This window comes from Podarcis gaigeae, assembly GCF_964106915.1.
Source record: "Podarcis gaigeae genome assembly, chromosome: 1".
Lineage (NCBI taxonomy): Eukaryota > Metazoa > Chordata > Lepidosauria > Squamata > Lacertidae > Podarcis > Podarcis gaigeae.
The window spans coordinates 64,422,773-64,442,075 of record NC_139678.1 but is presented as its reverse complement, the minus strand read 5'-3'; the positions used below and the strand labels follow the sequence as shown (position 1 = coordinate 64,442,075).

At 42.9% G+C, this 19,303-nt stretch overlaps 1 protein-coding gene across 8 annotated transcripts in view; it reads left to right on the top strand.

The window, feature by feature from the left end:
• The window catches only part of DCDC1 (doublecortin domain containing 1), a 267,210-nt gene that overhangs the window by 225,420 nt on the left and 22,487 nt on the right, over positions 1-19,303 (top strand). For 7 of the 8 annotated variants that reach the window (XM_083748746.1, XM_083748748.1, XM_083748749.1 and 4 more), the window contains exons 28-34: positions 2,223-2,337; positions 4,354-4,524; positions 5,744-5,929; positions 7,869-8,072; positions 9,520-9,727; positions 17,980-18,135; positions 18,913-19,014. In XM_083748746.1, the coding sequence (XP_083604872.1) occupies positions 2,223-2,337; positions 4,354-4,524; positions 5,744-5,929; positions 7,869-8,072; positions 9,520-9,727; positions 17,980-18,135; positions 18,913-19,014 (1,142 nt within the window). The remainder of the gene's footprint in view (positions 1-2,222; positions 2,338-4,353; positions 4,525-5,743; positions 5,930-7,868; positions 8,073-9,519; positions 9,728-17,979; positions 18,136-18,912; positions 19,015-19,303) is intronic. The other variant, XR_014566754.1, reaches the window with a different exon arrangement.

Here is a 19,303-nt window from a genome sequence, read left to right as displayed (position 1 = left end):
GCGGCCCCGGGTCGATGCGCTTCTTCTGGCGCCGACCCTGGCACGACCACGGCCCCTAGGCACTGCATCCTGCGATACAGGCAGCACCGAAGGTTGGACCTGCGGAGCATCAGGTAAGCCAACTCCGGCTAACAGTGGCTCCCCTTCTTCACTAGATGATGATGCAGGAGAGGAAACATCCACCGGGGGAGGCGGGAATGCTGATGACGTTGACGGGGTCGAGCAACGGTGTAGCAGGCCATCCATCTCCGCCTCTACCCTTGCCAGTGTCACCGGGTCGCCAGACAAACTTGAAACCATAGCCTGGATGCGTTTCAAGGACTGACCAGGCTGCGGAGATCGCAAGGCCTGGGATGGGCCTTTTATAGGCCGCTTCGAGGAGCGGGCTGGAACAGGCCTTCCTGCTGCCTTCTTAGGAGCCATTCCTACTACTGGTGAGAAAAGAAAAGAAAATAAAATTAAGTAGAGAGAAAAAAAAAAGAAAAAGAAAAAAAAAAACCAACTAAGTTCTTTAAGACGCTAGAATCTGCAAGAAAATGAAGCAGAATGAATTAAATAGTTAATTAAAACTAAGACCTAGACTATAAAATGATGCACCAGTAGACAGGAGGCAACCACTTGCTTACAGATTATGCAACAGATCGGTAACCCAGGAGCAGCTGGGAAGAGCACCAGCCACCAAATCAGAAGCTGTCCAATACGGAAACAAACCACAACCTTGTGCTCTTTACCAGCACACACACCTACACTAGCCGTCCAGGCTGCGTGCAATTGAAGAAATTAATTGCCTGCAAACATATCAACTGCCACAAGAGGTCGCAGTAGTACCAATTATACTCAGCCTAGGATAAAGCAACCACCAGGCCCTGCAATTACTAGGCCTGAACGCTAGAGGCCGCCACGTGGCCGAGAGGAATCAAAATGGCGCTCCCGCCTAATGAGGCTGCAAAATGGAGGCCTCACAGCTCTCCGCTCAAATCAATGCACCTCTGGGGACAACCAGCGGCACCCAGCCCCCCAGCAACACCAGGCCGGCCTCCCAGGGCCTGCTACAGGGCAAGGTAAGCCACCCCTAGCCAGGCAGCCAGCCGCAGGGAAGCAAAGGCCCTGAATAGCGTTTTCGCGGGGGGGGGGGAGGGGGGGAGGAAAAAAGGCCCGAAAACACAGGCCGCGGCACGTCGCGGCGCGAGCGCGCCCACCCCCCCACAAAGCGCGCACCCCCGGCTCTCACGGGGAATCGGGGCCCCGCTTGCCTTCGGAGGCCGATGCAGGCCTCTCCGGAGCCTCCGGAGGCCCAGGGAGCGCCAAATCGCAGGGAGGCCCCCGGCACCTGCAGGCCCAGGCGGCGGGGGGGGGGGGGATCGCGCGAAAGCCGCCCAGGAGGCCTACTCCGGCACCAACAGAAGCCTGTGGGGAAGGGAGAAGCAAGGACAAACTGAGAAGAAATGTTCCCTTGACTGGGGATCGACCCTGCAAGAGGGCAGGGGAATTGAGGGAAGCCCTCCCCACACGGCCCCTGGGCCCAGGCCGAGCACCCCCCCCCCGACTAAATTAAAGGGAATCAAAACAAACAGGAAAATTAAATAAAGTGGGGAAGGATCTTTCAGCAACAAATTAAAGAAAGAGGAGAAAATGGAGGAAGAAAAACAAAGGGAAAAGGTATACGACCCAAACTTCTGCTGTAGTCACTCAGAGATCCGATGAGATCCGATGTCCACAGCAAAAGAGAAAGAGAAAGCTGTGGACCTTGCTTAAATAGCCACTGACCCCACCCCTAAGTTTGCAACATCAACTTTCCCCAGATAACCAGATCCTCCCATCTAAACAAGCCCTGGCTTTAACTTGCCTAGCAATCATGGGGTGCCTTGTATAGCCCCATCCGCAACCCGTGCTCTCCTTTTAGTGAGAACACGCTTTGTCACCTCCCGCCTTTTCTTCTTACTCCTTTCCTTCTCACCTCACTGTCACAGAACTTTGGAGACAGAAGATGAAGCCCCTTGAGTGGGGATGAGGGTGAGCAAGCCCTAAGACTCACTGCTGCACTCTGTGGCATTAAAATGTCCATGCAGCGCTTTGTGTAGAACCAGTTCAGTGTTATTACTTAAAAAGATATCTTTAGAAGAATCTAAAAGTGAGATATACATTTAGCAAGGAAAAAATCTTTTTTAAAAAACAACAACAACAACTGTCTTCTGATTTCCACCTGACTTTTCTGTTCCTAGGACATTTCATCTTGTGCTGGACCCACAATTAGTGCTAGCGGTATCGATGCCCAGCATACTCAATGGGTATCCAAAGAGTCCTCTGGAAATGCAAGGGTGTCCTGTCGTCCTTCAGGTAAAACTGTTTGTGTGCTTATATAGTTTTACACTGCTTATATGCCAAAGTGGCTTCTAAGTACTTTACAACTATAAAATGAACTTGTAATTAACACTGACATTAAAACATCCTTAATTAAAATATACAATGAAACATTAAAAACATAATAATTAACACACTTGGAATTGGTTAAAACAATAGCATCAGAAGATCAGTTCAAGGGAGGAATGCTTGCCTAAACAGGTATGTTGGCACATAACGGCAACTCAGATGAGGACTTCTGCATTTCTACAGAGAGGGTGTTCCATAACATTCACCTTAACAGGTTTCAGTAGGTGATCATAGTGCCCTTACTGTGCAGGGAAGAAGATAGTTTTTCAGGTAACCTGGTTCAGAGTTATTTAGGACTTTGTATTTAAGCAGTCGAACCTTAAAATTAGCTCAATGGCTAATAGGCAGCCCTTGCAGGTCCCTCAGCACAAGCGTGATACCTCTGATAAGGAACACCAGTCATTACCAGACCAGCGGCACAGGAAGCCCCACATAGAATACATTGCAGTCATCCAGACATGAGGTCACCAGCGCATGTGTCACAGTGGCCAAGTGATCCCTGTCCAGGAAGGGTGCAATTAACTGGAAAGGCAGCAATGAGGTCAGGCTGAAATCACATGATTGACACACCTTGCCCAAAGCAGTGTTAACCATTTTGTGTGGCACAGTGTGCTGTTGGAGGAAGAGTGTCAGCTGCTGGCTTTCATGGCTTGGAGCAGAAGTCTCAATAATTTGGCCTGTCCAGAAGGCTTTTCAAATGTTGAAATTCACCCAGATTTATATGTAGTTATTAAAGGCAAACAAAGTTCTCTTCCTTTTATTTCAGCTAACCCATATATATTGACCAAGAAAAATGCTATAGAGAGGAGGGAACTGTATTGTAGAGGTCAGCAGGAGGTGTTTCCCAATGTCATTCTTATTATTTAGTGGCAAAGCGTGTTCTCCTTCATGGAGAGCACGTGTTGCGGTGGGGGCCGCCAGGACACTCCAAAGTTGGGGGCGGGCTAACTGATCGTTGGCCACTGATGCGATTGGGGCTTCCCTTGTTGTTGGGAAGAAATTAATGTTGCCATTTATTGATTGACAGCCAGAAATGCTAAAACTCCTTGCACAAGGCTAGGGCTTCCTCTTTTTGCCCGTGCAGCGGATTGCCCGTCCCTCCCTCCCTAGAATAGGGTTGTTCGCTTTGACTTTGCTATGCCTGTCATAGGGTCATCTGCTTTGGAGCGGGGGCCTGGTAGGAATTTTGTCCATCTGGCTGATTGCCTGGGGCCATTTGGTTTTTGCCTACTGCGTAGCAAATCGTCACAACTTGTAAGGTTGCGGTTAGGCATTGGTTTATGGTTTGGTTGGTTGAGGGACATGGATTGGCTGTGCCTGCCCCTCTAATGCTGCTGCTGCAAGGGATTCCGTTAAAGGAATTGGGGGCTAACTATTGCTTGTCCACTCTGTCAAGGGGGCTCGGGCCATAGCAATGAGCTCCTGGTTGCATTTGGGGTGAGGGCAGGTTCCCTGCTCCGCGTAACCCCCAAGTGTATTCCCCCATTCTGACTTTCGCATCGTGCGGAATGTCAGTCTGTCCCCCATGGTGGGGGCAGATAGTCGCAACCAATGCCTAAGCAACCACTCACAAATTTGTATTTTAATAAAGTTGTGGCCAAAATTATGCCAAAAACCTTAAACAAAAATTCTGTGAGATGTGTGAGTTATTGGGGTGGACCTGGGGACCTCGACACGCAATGACCTAGCAGCGAATAAGTCCTGCAAAGGCTATTATAACTGCATGTACAACAAAGCTAAAAACCAGCAGGATACTGAAGAAGAAGAAGAAGAAGAAGAGGAAGAGGAGGAGGAGGGAAGGCATATATCTTACCAGATAAACCTGAATATTTTAAAACATTTTCTTTAAAAATACCAGTTTGGAAAGAGAGAATGCAAAAAAATAAGTCTTAAAACAGGATGGCCTATTTTATGTTCTCACAGAAACACAAAGAATGTAAAAATGGAGCTGCCAATCAAAGGTGGAATTACACGGAAACTACAAAGGTTATTAGTGCCTTTTACAGTACAACCCTGGATCAAGAAATCACAGCAGCAAATTATTCTTCGATTTGCACATTTTCTGTGGCCAGCACAGAGAAAATAGACCAACCAGTAAGTAATTTTTGTTTTCTGTATAGACTAGAGAAATTTGACTTCGCGAAATCAAAAGGGTGGCTATGTAGACATGTCTAGATGTATCTGTGCACCAATACCCAATAGAAAGAGATATCAAATATTCCGCTTCTTGTTGTCTGTGGTTAACAGAAGGAACAAGGATAAGGCAGGAATCAGGCTAGTGTAAAATCATGTGATTCATGCACACTCTTAGAAAACACATTGTTTTATGGCACAATAAAGACTAATAAATTTATTATGACAGTTTGATTGTCTTCAGGGAGACTGAAATGCTGGTTGGGGGACTTTTCACTACTCCAAAACATATTGTAACTAATATTAAGGTGGTCATCCTTGAACAAACAAATTTAAATGCAGATGGCAATCTGAGAGCTTTCAATGTTATCACATTGTGGATTGAATTGGTGCAGTGGAACTTTAGTTTAGCATACCAGTTGATGTACCGATACCAAAATGTTTGTGTTTTCAACTATTGTTCCTTGTGAGTAGTCACTGTTAATAATGTAATTATCACCATCTATGCTTTTCTGCATTTCCTTTCCTTCTGATCTCACTGCTTACAACCCCTCTCTCCCCCCCCCCCCATGTACATATGTACCTGCCACTCAGGACGCCACTTCATGTATTTGATGAAAGCTTATGCCATAATAAATGTGTAAGTCTTAATGTGCTACAAGACTCTTTGTTGAGTTAGCATCTTGCAGCAAAAAAAGCTATACCCCTGGAAATTGTTGCATTGTTTTATGTTCGTTTTGTGAAACTATTGGGAAGTTCTTCTTCACAGATCTCATTGAAGTGAATGGGATCAGTGAAAGGGTACAAAGTACCCCAATGCGATTATGTGGATTTTATGGGAAACATGTGGAGGTTATCCATCTTAACGAACAGTGTGGTTCACGTACTAAAACACCAACATGGAAGCTGCTTTTATGTCAGTTCATACCATGGTGTAGCCTTTGCAAACCTACTACTACAATGTGTCTTGGGGGGGGGCATGAATCACACCGATCTCCACCACTTTATTGTTATCTCAGTTACAGTTGGTTTGTTGGGGCCTTCATGATTGGTTCAGTTCAAGTGAAATTGGCCTTCAAAGCCCTAAATATCTTGGGACCTCAATATAGGCAGGAGTGTCTCATCCCATATCAGCCTATCTATGTCATAAGATCTGGTTTCAACCATTTTTTATTTATAGGGCTACTATTTTCTTTCACCGTGTGGAAAGCAGAAGGTAAAGATATGCTTGGCTTGTGCAAGGACCATAAGAGGAAAGAAGGACCTGAAAAGGTTGCACCCTGGTACTGTATTCTCCTGTGCCTCTGGTTCTGAGGAAGGAAAGCATTTATCCATCTGGCCCTATAAGTGCCTTGATGTTAACAAGGTTTGTGACAGTGTTCCTGCTTTTCAATGACACCTCCTGCCATGTATATATGCATTTAGCGTAATCCACCAGCTGGCAATGTTAAATCCTTCTCTTGTAGAGTACTTTGAAACATTGGCAATCTGTATTTCAATCTGGAGATTAAAATGAGATTAGATTCACAATTTTTCTTGCTGGAAAATACTAGACACAGGTTACTATGGACTTAGGCACTCTGCAGATGCTTTAGGGCTATTTCACTTTAAGTATAGTTTTAAACATTTTAAAACTTATCCTGGATTATGTAAAAATCCTACTTTGATCAAAGTATTGTTTCTCAGCCAAAGTTTCCTATCTGGTAGCTGCTCTCAAGACTTTGGAACTTCCTTCCTAGAGAAATGAAACTGGCTCCCTCCTTGTCCTTCTGCCAGCAGGTGAAGACATTCTTGTTAGGGAAATTTTAAATGATTGATGTTTTGATATATTTTTAATCTCTGTTAAAAGCTGTCCAGAGTGGCTAAGGAAACCAAGCCAGATGGGTGGGGTACAAATAAATTATTATTATTATTATTATTATTATTATTATTATTATTATTATTATTATAATATTTTTATTGTTTCAGCAGGCTTTGGGGAACTATTTTTAAGGAAAGGGTTGGTGCTGTGTTGCTTTTATTGTAATGGTCTGTACTGATTAACACAGGTCATATATGTATTCTATTAATGTTTAATTGTTTTTTAAATGTTTTTTTTTCTGTTTTTAGCTGTGAGCCACCTTGAGTCCCTGTCAAACAAAAAGGCAGGATATAAAACAAATATAGTTATAATTATGATATGTTAAATGCAACAATACTAGCCAATGCCATATAATTATTTTATAATGATCTCCCCAATTTTATATAATTATCTCCCCACTTTTTATCTTTACTGCTATATTCAAACACACACCAAGGATACTATCCATAATGTAAGATTTTGTTAATCTTATGACCAGATGCCCTGCTAAATTTATTAATTAACATAACAACATTCTTAAATGATTTTTCTCTTACAAAAACTATGCCACATCATCTATGTAAAAATTTGTCTATAAAATGCTTTAAATTGTAAGGTATATTTATAGTCAGATTCTCTGAGCAATTCTGTCATTTGCAAGATGCCCACTAAGTACTGCACTGTATCCAATGAAAAGGACCTTTCCCCAGAAGCTTATAAGCCTATTAAAAGTCAACAACATGGAATATGGTTGACAATTTGACCCTTGGGGGCACATATACTGATTGCCAGAACAGCAGAGATATGAACAACACACAACAAGAAGCTTTTCAGGCCTTACCACAATAAGAAAAGTATATAAAAAATTACGTTGGGGGGGTATTCATCTAGATGTATGTGGCAAAATAGCAAGCAATTTTTTTTACTGTCTGAACATTTGAGAAAGAAGGGCTTAAAATCCTGGTCAGTAGTCTAGGAGTAATTTTCTTTTGAGATGTAATATGTAACGAGGGCAGTGCTTTTTTCTAGGGGGATGCAGGGGTGAGCATACCCCTAAACATTTTGTGAATCTAAGTTTGGCCTCATTGAGGGGCAGTATTTCAATATGAGTAGGAAAATGAGAGTACCCCTGAACCTTTTTTTAAGAAAAAGAAAGCACTGAACGAAGGTGTAACCTTAAATATGTGGGGAGCTTAGTGAAAGCATTTGTTTAGGAGTGTCTGTTCACCAAAAGCCAAATCCAGTTCACATTCAGTTTCATATAAAGGCATCACAGAAGTGTGAGGGTGTCCTGTGTTTGGTGTCCTGTGTAGTTCACAGATCTGTGCAACTCATAGTGACATATGCAAATAATAGTCACATCATCCATTTTCTCAGAAGGAACAGCACTTGAATCAATGAGTTACCATTTAAAAATTCACTTTAACAGAAGTCATGATTGCATCTTCTTCCGTTTATCCTAAAGACTGATTTGTCCACGTCTGAAGCTGAATCCACCTTACATTATTTAGAAGAATTTCTAGCATCTTTGAGGACAGAAACATCATTGCAAATAATCTCAGAAAAGATGTCTGCAGCTGTAAACCAAAGAGCAGTGAAAATAATTGCATACAGAAATGGAGCTGGTTACAGAAATGGGCAGCTAATTGTTGCTAATACATTCCCTATGGTGAGTAGCAATCATCTAGAGATCATCCTAACAGAATTGACCTGGACAAGCAGTAGGTACCAGATCATGGGCAAGAATCTCATACCAACAGCTGGGGAGAGGGGTTAGATAGGGTGTGTGTGTGGTGGAGAATGGTGAGCACATCCTCGCCTGGCACTGCTGTTTTGATCAACTATTTTTATTATTTCTTCCACGAGGGAAGGAAAGACAATTTTTATTTATTTTACCAGGCAACAAAAAGTTTTGTGTCGGCCCTGACATGTTCTCTAGTATATGTAAAGAGGCTCATTTAGTGTTTTGACAAGAGAGTATAAACATAAACCATTAAATTGTCCTCGTGTCATTATCTCATGTTAAATGCTAATGCATGTTTGGAAAAAAGTTTATCTGGTATTGACTTTAACAAAAGGTTTCCATATTGCTGATATCTACAACCGAACCAATTATCTTGTGCATTCAAGGACAAATTAGACATGACCTTAGAGAGGCACTTTAAGTTTCATGAGTGTTTTTACTGTTGCAAATAACAGCGGCGAGGGATGAAGGGAGAATGAACCACCGGGACTGGAACTAAAAGGGGTGAGATGGAGCAACTAACCCGTTTTTCCTGCTGTGATTCCAACAAAACTCCCCCTGACATTGTTGTTTGCATTGGGAAGAAAGCTCCCATTGGCACCATTAGCAGCTTTCCATCTAATGCAAATAGCAGCTCTGGGGCAGTTTTTGTTGGCACCCCCTTTCTCGTGTTTCTCATGCTTTGCAATCGGTTGCTGGTTCCTGAGAGAGGGATGCCATGTGGGAGCAGCAATCGAACCAATACAATGCTCCTGCCATCATACCCACACGACCACACTGAGCTCTCTCTGCCTCACCCATTTCCTTCTCAGGAACCAGCAGTGCCACCCAGCATTGGGAAGGCATGTGAGCAATGCCACCCTGCCTGCGCCACTTTGCCAACCACTACTGACACAACTTAAAAGTGATGCATTTAGTTTGGTCCTCGTTGCATAAAATGTGAGGGCACACAAAGATGCAGAAATATTGCACTTATAATATCTCTAATGGCATGAAATGATTAGAACAAGGCACCCCCAAACTCGGCCCTCCAAATGTTTTTGGGACTACAATCCCTGACCACTGGTCCTGTTAGCTAGGGATGATGGGAATTGTAGTCCCAAAACATCTGGAGGGCCGAGTTTAGACTAGGACTGAGGTGACCCATGTTCAAATATCTACTCTGCCAAGAAGCTCTTGGAGTAAACTTCTGCTAGCCTAAGCTACATCTCAGGGTAGCTGTGAGGAGAAAAGGGAGGGGAGAGAGCCTATATGCTGCTTGGAGGAATAAATAACAGAAAGAAAACTCTGAGAATGGCAACTTAAGCATTTTTATTAAATATTTGGACTTAGTAAGCTTAATTATATGTCATTAACTTTTCCCCTTCTGTAGCTGCTTTCTTTATGCACAAGACGACTTGAACTTAACAGGACAGCAAGTAGACTGTACACAAGTGAAGGGACCTTAATTCTTACACTGAAGGATTTAGTCTTCAGCGCTGTAAATGATTATTTCAGAAAGCAGGAGTCTGAAAAACGAGGTGAAGGAGCAACTTTTGTTCCTGGCTTTAACGAAAACGCATCTGTGTTGCTTGTGAAAGGTAAAATACCACCCTCAGCAAGTTCCCAATTAAATTTATCTTTAACTAGTATGTAAATTATTTCACTTCACAGAGCTAACTTTTTTGTAGTAAAGCTATAGGGAGCCTGTTTGCTGGTATGCTGCCAAGAAATATCTTGGAAGTCTCTCAGTTTGTTTTCTATTTTCACAAAGAATAATGGCATCTCATGGAGAAAAGATTAATGTTGGTACACTGTATTTGAACAAATGTTTAAATTTTTGTTTTATTTTAGAACGCTTCTACAGCTTCTAATTACCATAGTTATTTGTACAATACATCTTATCATGAATATTTAAATGGGCCAAATATTACTTTACATACACATAAATTGTGAAAGCATATACATTTAGCTTATGTTCAGATGGAAGTTATATATTATATATCTTTTTATATATTATTCTTTTTTAAAATATATTTTTATTAATTTTCCAATATCGTTTCAATATCAGCCTCATTCTAACAATACCAATTTTATCCAATTAATACAATTATTAATGCCAATTATTCAGATGTCAAATTATACAATTTATTTCAACTGGCCCCCTCACATGCTAGAGTTGATGAGTTCATTCCTCTACCTTTTTTCTGCATTCCAAAATATTAATAATTTCCATTCCATTCAGATATAACAAAACCTTATATAAGAGCTACAATCTTGTGATTTCTATTTGTGTTGGTGTAATAGATAATGAAATGAAATATGCTCCTAGTCCAAACCTTTTACATCCTTGTAGCTGGGTTGTTTTTGCAGTTTCTTATCTCATCCTCTGGCACTTGCCTGTAGTTTACTTCAGTTACAATCCAATTAACAGGATAACCTGTGTTTCCAGGAATGGGATGGGGGGGGTCGTGGCAGCCGTAGTGCTCTGTGCACCTAGTGCCTTTGCCTGCCCTCACATTCCATGGGGAAGCGAGTGCCAGACCACCAGACAAACTGTGGGTTAAGGTCTGGTCCCTCTTACAGCTGAAGACAAAAGCAGATAATGAAATTCCCCAATCATTATTTGATTATCTCTGTCTGTCTCTCTCCCATGGTGTTGGGGAGACTCCATTCCTGCCGCACTGGAAACAGGAAGCTGGTGGAAGTTAAAATTCAGTAGTCTGCAGGCATACTCACTCCAGGGTTCACTCCAGACAGTGGCAAGCTTCAACATTTGCCCAGGCACTAAGATCAGTGAAGGGCTCACCATCCTAAGAGTGCTACCATTTCCACCTTGCTCAAATTATATTTTGAGACCACTTCCCCCTGTAATTTTACGTGTAAATCACACTGAGTTACTTTAGTTAGAGAGCCTAAAAGACTATGTAGCACAAGAAATACAGGTTGTGATACTTCCATGCAAAGCTCAACCGCATATGAGTACAGTAACCATTCACAACAGCACTGATAAGCAATAAAACTCAGCCCTATTAAGTCCAAAACAAATATAATCAAACTTGATGATAAATTCCAGTTCAGCAGTTTAGTGCTGGATTCTCCTGAAAGAATGGTGAATTTCATATCCGGATCTGAGCACTTGGGGGACTGAAATATTCTCCCAATGGGTTCACAAAAAACATATGTTAGAATTATCTGTAAGGTGCCACAATATTCTTCTGTTGTTTTTGCAGCAACCCATCTGGAATTTACCGTATTTTTTGCTCTATAAGACTCACTTTTTCCCTCCCAAAAAGTAAGGGGAAATGTGTGTGCGTCTTATGGAGCGAATGCAGGCTGCGCAGCTATCCCAGAAGCCAGAACAGCAAGAGGGATTGCTGCTTTCACTTCACAGTGATCCCTCTTGCTGTTCTGGCTTCTGAGTCAGAATATTTTTTTCTTGTTTTCCTCCTCCAAAATCTAGGTGCGTCTTGTGGTCTGGTGTGTCTTATAGAGCGAAAAATACGGTATTTCAGTGAATATATGCAAAGTATGTGGGAATTCCTTTTTCTCAATGAAGCAAAAGAAATTATGAGTCTGCAACCATACAGTGTGCAAAGAAACATGTATTTGTTAAGTTTAAATGCCTGCTTTATTGTTTAGTACCACTGAAAACAACTTTCTATATAATTTCTGTCTCTTGTTAAGCATAGCCATTCTTGTCTAGTGCAGTATTGATCTAGCTTTCAAGAATTCAATTCTATATTTATATTGGAAAGAGTTGTATATATTTTCAAAAAAGTATACCTTTGATCATTATCTAAAAATGAAGCATGGGGCACGTTTCCCATTTATCATCTTGTTATGTTTTAAATATAGGTCTAGTTTACTTTTGGGGCTCTTTTTACATGTCTGTATTTTTCTTTTAAGTATTTCTTTCCTATGTATTATTTCCCAATCTTTATCAAATATACTCAGAAAAAGGGCTCATCTTATCTGCTTTAGTTCCCTTTATTTTCCTTCCTATTGATTTCCTAAGCAGTACACAAGCCCACTAGAGTCTTCTCATTATAAGTTTGCTGCTGCTTTATATTAGGCATCTTTCAGCTTATGAAGTTTACAGATTTTTATCTCATCCACTCAAAAATTTAAAGCAAAAGGTTCGAAAAACGTACTTAAAAATCAGTTCAGCACACTGAAGATTGGCAATTACCCATCATTTCTTCTTCTCAGCAAAAGAAAAGGACAATACTTTGAAATTTAGTAAATATAGCTGATATCTGTTGCGTGAATAAACTTTATTATTTTGTATTTGATACAGTATTCACTTTGTGTGGTAGATGGAAGCCCACTATCTCATTTAGGGGTACGGGAGAGCAAAGCCAAGGAAAGAAACAACAGAAGAAACATTCTGAAATAAGATGTTTTCTGAATAAGTTGTGAGAAATATTGGTTAAATGTGAGAACTAAAGGTCCATTTCCATGGTCCATTGCAAAGTAGGCTGGAGACACATTTCTATCAGTGAAATAAAAGAAGCTACAACTTGCCAAGCATGCAATGTATAAAGGAAAGATTTGTTTCTTAAGTTTAGATTTTCTTTTCCCCTTTAAAGGAAGAGTAAATAAATGTACTATTTCTGGGATCCTCTTTAGTAACTATGGACTGCAAATAAATACAGCTGCAAATAAAACGTTTTAAGTGTGTTTTAAGTGCAATATACAATGTGACACTAGATGGCGACGGTGAGCCTTATGGAAAATCCAATTTATTTTTAAAAATGTTTTTAAAAAAGCATTTTCAGAACGTTTTTTCTATGTGTGTGGATTCTACTGGTGTAAACAAATTTCCTTTTGTTTTCTGTTGAAATTCCTAAGTTTAACCCATCTAGTCCGCTGTGGTACAGAAAGTTGAACTGTAATGGTGATCTTTGCCTGATTGAGTAACAGATTTTTATTTGTGCAATAGGACTTCTCCTTTCTTCCTTCCATTTTGTAGCACTGTATGCATATCCAAATCTGCTGCATTGAATTCCCCAACGCTCTGGAGCAGATTTTTTTTTAAAAAAAAATTATTAAAGATTTTTGAGGTTTACAAATGTACATGCATCAGGTTGTAAAGTCTTTTCTACAGATTAGTTACATTTGTTGTGAGGCATTAGTGTTGAGTACAGTATAAGGTTGGAGAAAAAAAGGGGGGACTTATTTTCTTTTTTCTAATGTACGTGTGGGGTTTTGTGTCAGCGTCAACTGGATAGGCTCTTTTTCTATCTGCCTGTTATATTTCCTTGGTAGTGAGAGGGGTTAAGGGGGCCCAGGGTGTGGTTGTTTGTTTGTGGCTGGCTGCAGTGGGGTTTGTTTGCATTTGTGAGGGAGTGGGGAGGGCTTGTTGGGTCGAGTAAGCCATATTGATTCCTATCCTGTCAGTGGGTTTTTGTTGTTGTCTTGCTGGGCTGTGCATGTGATAAACGTGAGCCATACTGGAGTAAAGGCATCTTCTATTTGTCTATTCTTCAGTCTGTTGGCCAGCTTTTGTAGTCAAGCTGTTTCCTGTACAATTTGGCTCTGGAGCAGATTTGAGGTTGGATGGGCTTTGGGGGACAGAAGAGGAAGAGGAAGCCCCGTTGCATGAACAGAAGTACACTCACACAATGTTAGATGTCACTGCATATTTATATTGAAGATAGCTGTGTACAGGTGGCCCAAACCTTATATCAGGGTTACATTCCGGGGGTTCCACACACAAAGGGGAAAAGTGTGTAAGGTATGGCCATTTCTAACTTGCCGGGCTTTGTGCAGGTTGTGCAAGCTCTCGTAGGGACTTTACCAGAGGCAGCAGGTTGCCCCCAAGATTGAGGGGGCCTGGCACACAGCATGCATGTGACACCACCCACACGTTGCATGTGTGTGATGTCAAATGCACAACATTGCCTAGAGGAGACCGAGCGCTCTGGAGGAGCCAGCTACTGGAGCTGTGATGCACAATGTGTGTGACATCACACACATGTGCCTGCCCACCTCAAAACTACGTGCGTCTGGCCCTTTCCCAGCAACTGTTGAGGGGACTTAAGACACCTCGGCTCCCTAGAGTTGACTTGCCTGGTTTTTACAAGATCTTGTGAGATCTCAGGTGGTCCCTTCTAACTGTTCTCCATTTATTTAGTTTCCCACCACCCACACAAAGCTGCAATTGCATGAGTAAATCAAGTGTAAGTTGTAGGTCTACTGTATATTCAAAGATCTAAAAATCATAATTATCTAAGAGTGGGTGCCCAATACAAGTAGGCTTGTATTGTAATTAATACAAGTGGGCATCTTTCTTATTCAATTTTTTAGTAGTCTTGCCATAACTTTAATTCAGTGTTACCTCGCAGGGGGTCGACCTGGCTTGTGTGATGGAGACCTGGGTGCGCGAAGGGGTAACTGTTACCTTACGAGAGATGGCGCCCCCGGGTTTCTCCGTCCTCCACCAGTCACGGACTGTGGGCCGGGGGGGAGGGGTGGCATTATTAATCCGGGAAGATTGTTCTTTCAGGGCTCTACCATCGCCATCGATCCCCGGAATTGAATGTGTTGGCCTAGTGTGGGGCTCCGAGGAGAGCTTGGCTGTCTGGCTGGTGTACCGGCCACCTAGCGCACCAGCAGCCACCCTGTCGAGCCTGCTGGAGGCGGTGGCCGGCTGGGCCTTGGAGTTCCCTAACCTATTGGTATTGGGAGACTTCAACTTCCATGCTGATGCCACTCCCTCCTCACAGGCTCTGGACATGGTGTCTTCCATGGCGACACTAGGGCTCTCCCAGTTTGTTTCGGGCCCCACACATCAAGCAGGCCACACGCTGGATTTGATCTTTGGCGCCGGTATAGATGTGATCATGTCTCCTTCGATGAAGGTGCCATGGTCTGATCACTATGCCCTGAAAGCCAGGATTGACTTTCCACCCCCACCCTGCTTAGGTGGTGAGCCGATTTGGGCTCGCCCGCAGAGGCTGATGGACCCTGATAGATTCCGTCAAGCCTTGCGGGACCTTGCTCCCCCTGGCGACTCATTGACTGAGCTTATTAAGGGCTGGAATACCCAGCTCCTGGCAGCCATCGATGAGATCGCACCTAAGCGCCCTCTGCGACCCCGCAGAAACCGGGCTCCCTGGTTTACTGAGGAGCTTTGGAAAATGAAGCGGGACCTCAGACGGCTAGAGCGAGTATGGTGGGGTGCCCGTACGGAGCCTCAAGAACATCTTATAGGGCTTTTATGAAAACCTATGAGATGGCAGTGAAGGCCGCTAAGAAGTCCTACTTCTCGGCCTCCATTGCGTCCGCTAGCTCTCGCCCGGCACAATTATTTAGTATAATTTGGTCTTTAACGTCCCTTGAAGGACAGCCAAATTTAAATAATAATTTGACACACAGCTGTGAGGCATTTGCGAGCTTTTTTGCGGAGAAGGTCCTGTTGCTCCGCCATGACCTCCCTGCCAATTTGGATACAATAAGGGAACTGGAGGCCCCTCAACTGTCCTCGGGTCCAGTATTGGACCACTTTGACCGGATATCTCCAGCCGATGTGGACAGACTCCTCCGAGCTGGAAAGCCCACCACCTGTCCTCTTGACCCGTGCCCGTCATGGCTGATTAGAGCGTGTCCAGACGAGGTGCGGGCCCCCCTGGGGGATATCATCAATTTGTCCCTTGGCACCGGGATATTCCCAGGGGAACTGAAGGAGGCAGTGGTGCATCCGCTCTTAAAGAAAACATCATTAGATCCCTTAGATCTATCCAATTACCGCCCGGTCTCGAATCTTCCATTCCTGGGTAAGGTGATTGAGAGAGCGGTTGCTGAACAGCTTGGTAGGTTTCTGGATGAAACATCTGCTCTGGATCCATTCCAGTCTGGCTTCCGCGCTGGCCATGGGACCGAGACGGCTCTGGTCGCCCTAACAGATGATCTCCGCAGGCAGCTGGATCGAGGCGGGTCGGGGCTGCTGATTCTTCTAGATCTGTCAGCAGCCTTCGACATGGTCGATCACAAACTCCTGGACCACCGCCTTGCCGACGTGGGGACCCAGGGCACAGTCGTTCAAATGCTGCGCTCGTTTCTCTCTGGTCGGGGACAGAGGGTGGCGCTCGGGGGGGAATTGTCATCGCTCCACTCCTTGGTGTGTGGAGTGCCTCAGGGTGCGATTCTCTCCCCGATGCTTTTTAACATCTTTATGCGCCCCCTCGCCCAGCTTGCCCGGAGTTTTGGGCTGGGCTGCCATCAGTATGCTGATGACACCCAACTCTATCTGTTGATGGATGGCCATCCTGACTCGGCCCCAGACACACTGGCGAGATGTCTGGAAGCTGTGGCTGGATGGTTACGTGGGAGCCGGTTGAAGTTAAATCCTTCGAAGACAGAGGTCCTCTGGCTGGGCCGGGACGATATGGGATTGAGGGGGCAACTCCCATCTCTTGCGGGGGTGCAATTGGTGCCAGCACCGTCCGTTAAGAGTTTGGGTGTAATCTTCGATACCTCCCTCTCTATGGAGGCACAGATTACAGCTATAACAAAGGCGGCATTTTTTCATCTCTGCCAAGCTAAGCAGTTGGCCCCTTATCTCTCTCGCCCTGACCTAGCCACTGTGATCCACGCGACGGTCACCTCCAGACTGGATTATTGTAACTCGCTCTACGTGGGGCTGCCCTTGAGACTGACCCAGAAACTCCAGCGCGTGCAGAATGCCGCAGTGAGACTCCTTATGGGGTCTTCACTGCGAGATCACATTCACCCAGTACTATACCAGCTGCACTGGCTCCCGGTGGAGTACAGGATCAGGTTTAAGGTGCTGGTTTTAACCTTTAAAGCCCTATACGACCTAGGACCCTCGTACCTACGGGACCGCCTCTCCTGGTATGCCCCACAGAGAAACCTACGGTCTGCAAATAATAACATCCTCAAGGTCCCAGGCCTCAGAGAGGTTAGGCTGGCCTCAACTAGAGCCAGGGCCTTCTCGGCTGCGGCTCCAATCTGGTGGAACGCTCTGTCACAAGAGACTAGGGCCCTGCGGGACCTGACATCTTTCCGCAGGGCCTGCAAGACAGAGTTGTTCCACCAGGCCTTTGGTCAGGGCGCAGCCTGACTCGCTCCTCTGGCAACCTGCACAGAATATTGCTTAATTGGTTGCCATTAATTTGATTTTAATTAATTTTTATAATGAATATTTTGAATGTGTGATTATTTGATTGTTTGATTATTTGATTATTGTTAGCCGCCCTGAGCCCAGCTTCGGCTGGGGAGGGCGGGATATAAATAAAATTTATTTTTATTATTATTATTATTATTATTATTATTATTATTATTATTATTATCTCCAGGAATAGCTAGGAAAAAACTCCTGTCTGAAACTCTGGAAACCACTACCAGTCAATCAGTGCAAAGACCATAATGAGCTAAATGGACCAATGGTCTGACTGTGTAGGGCAGCTTACTTTTTTCTTATTGTATATCATCAACACTATGATTGAGGATCTCCACTTCGGTGGCAAGAGCTTACTGATGTTAGGACACCCAGTGTTCACCTATGAACACAAACCTTAAATACCCAATATATGAAAAGGGAAATAAAAGCAAGATATGGTGTGATTTGATTTTTAAAAAATAGTAATAATAATAATATAATATTTTTATTTATATATACCCCGCCCTCCCCAGCCAAGGCCAGGCTCAGAGCGGCTTACAAGCAATAATAAAAACAAGATGAATGATTACAACTTAAAAACAAAAATAAAATACAACATTAAAATAATGGAACATTAAAATATTAAAATGTAGCCTCATGTAGACAAATGTAGACAAAATGACACCAAAACAGCAGTCCTATAACTCTCTTTCTCTCTCTCCAAAGATAAGGAGTCAGAGGAGAAAATGAACTCCAAGTCTATACCATCAGTGATGACTCCAGATAGTTTGACCTTGGTTGATGATTTTTTGCTCACCATCATTCTTAGAAATCCAGTTGAGGTCTGGGTTTCCACAGGAGAACCTTTCTTGCCTTTGGATAGTAAGTCATGGAAGAAAATGAATTTTTTTTTTTGTTACAGCAGCACCTAAACTGGGGAAATTGTTATGCTGATATATCAATACATTGGCTAGGATCCAGAGAGCTACTTTTCTTGACTATACTTGATTTCTGGTTCCTTTCCATTCAATGTGCTACCACCCCTTAATACAAACTGTCTTTGAAACTGGTTCAAAGTGGTTTGCAGTGCAGGCTGTGTACATTCTGTTCAAGAAGCCCTCTTGGGCACACAGAACTAGTTTCACAGTTGGGATCCAAAAACTCATAACTCTGTAAAATGAGAAATAATAAACAGGCTATTATCATGGACAAAAATTCTACTGCTGCAAATCATTTTATTAAATTTACAAAACAAACTTTTATTACTGTCATACCAATTGTATGAATGTTCTCACAGAAGTAAGCCCCCCTTTGTTCAGCAGACCCAATTCCATATAAGTATGGATAGGATTGCACTATTAAAGTGGTGCTTAATTTTTAAATGTAGTAGTCTGCTTTTTCATTCCATACATATTCTACAGAGACTTTCTTAAGCTTTACAGTATTTTCAGAGAGAGTTCCTTATGAAGAAGCTTACCTTTTAATTACATGTTTATTATTGGATCTATTTAACTTGCTAACAGTATCTGGTTCTTTAAAAAAAACTATTTGCTGAAACAGATCCAATTATGCTAACTGTTAATCTTTACAGACCTGCAGGTACAAAATCACTATGAAACAAACTGTTGTCAAAATAATGTGTATCTTGCTTTATTACAGCTTTGCAAAATGCAGAGAGGGAAGGACGACAAAAATGGTCAGAGAAAGATAAAATTCTGGCAGATCTAGATGCAATGAAGCACAAAATGAGACAACTACAAGGTCAGTATCTCAGAATTCAGGGTCAATGGCAGAATTCACTGTTATCATGTTCTCTTCCCACAACATAATAAATAAGCACATTTAGCTTTATATTATCCCACATGGGGTTCATCCACAAAGCGCTTCTTTCTCAGGTGGTTCACTCTGGGCTATATATGCACAGTATGTATTATTGTTCTTTTCAGTTTGCGGCATTAAACTAACATTCCCCGAAAGGATAACATAGTGTAGGATTGCCTATGCCCATACTAGTCTTTCCATCATGTGTACTGTGCAGTCTGGGCTTGGC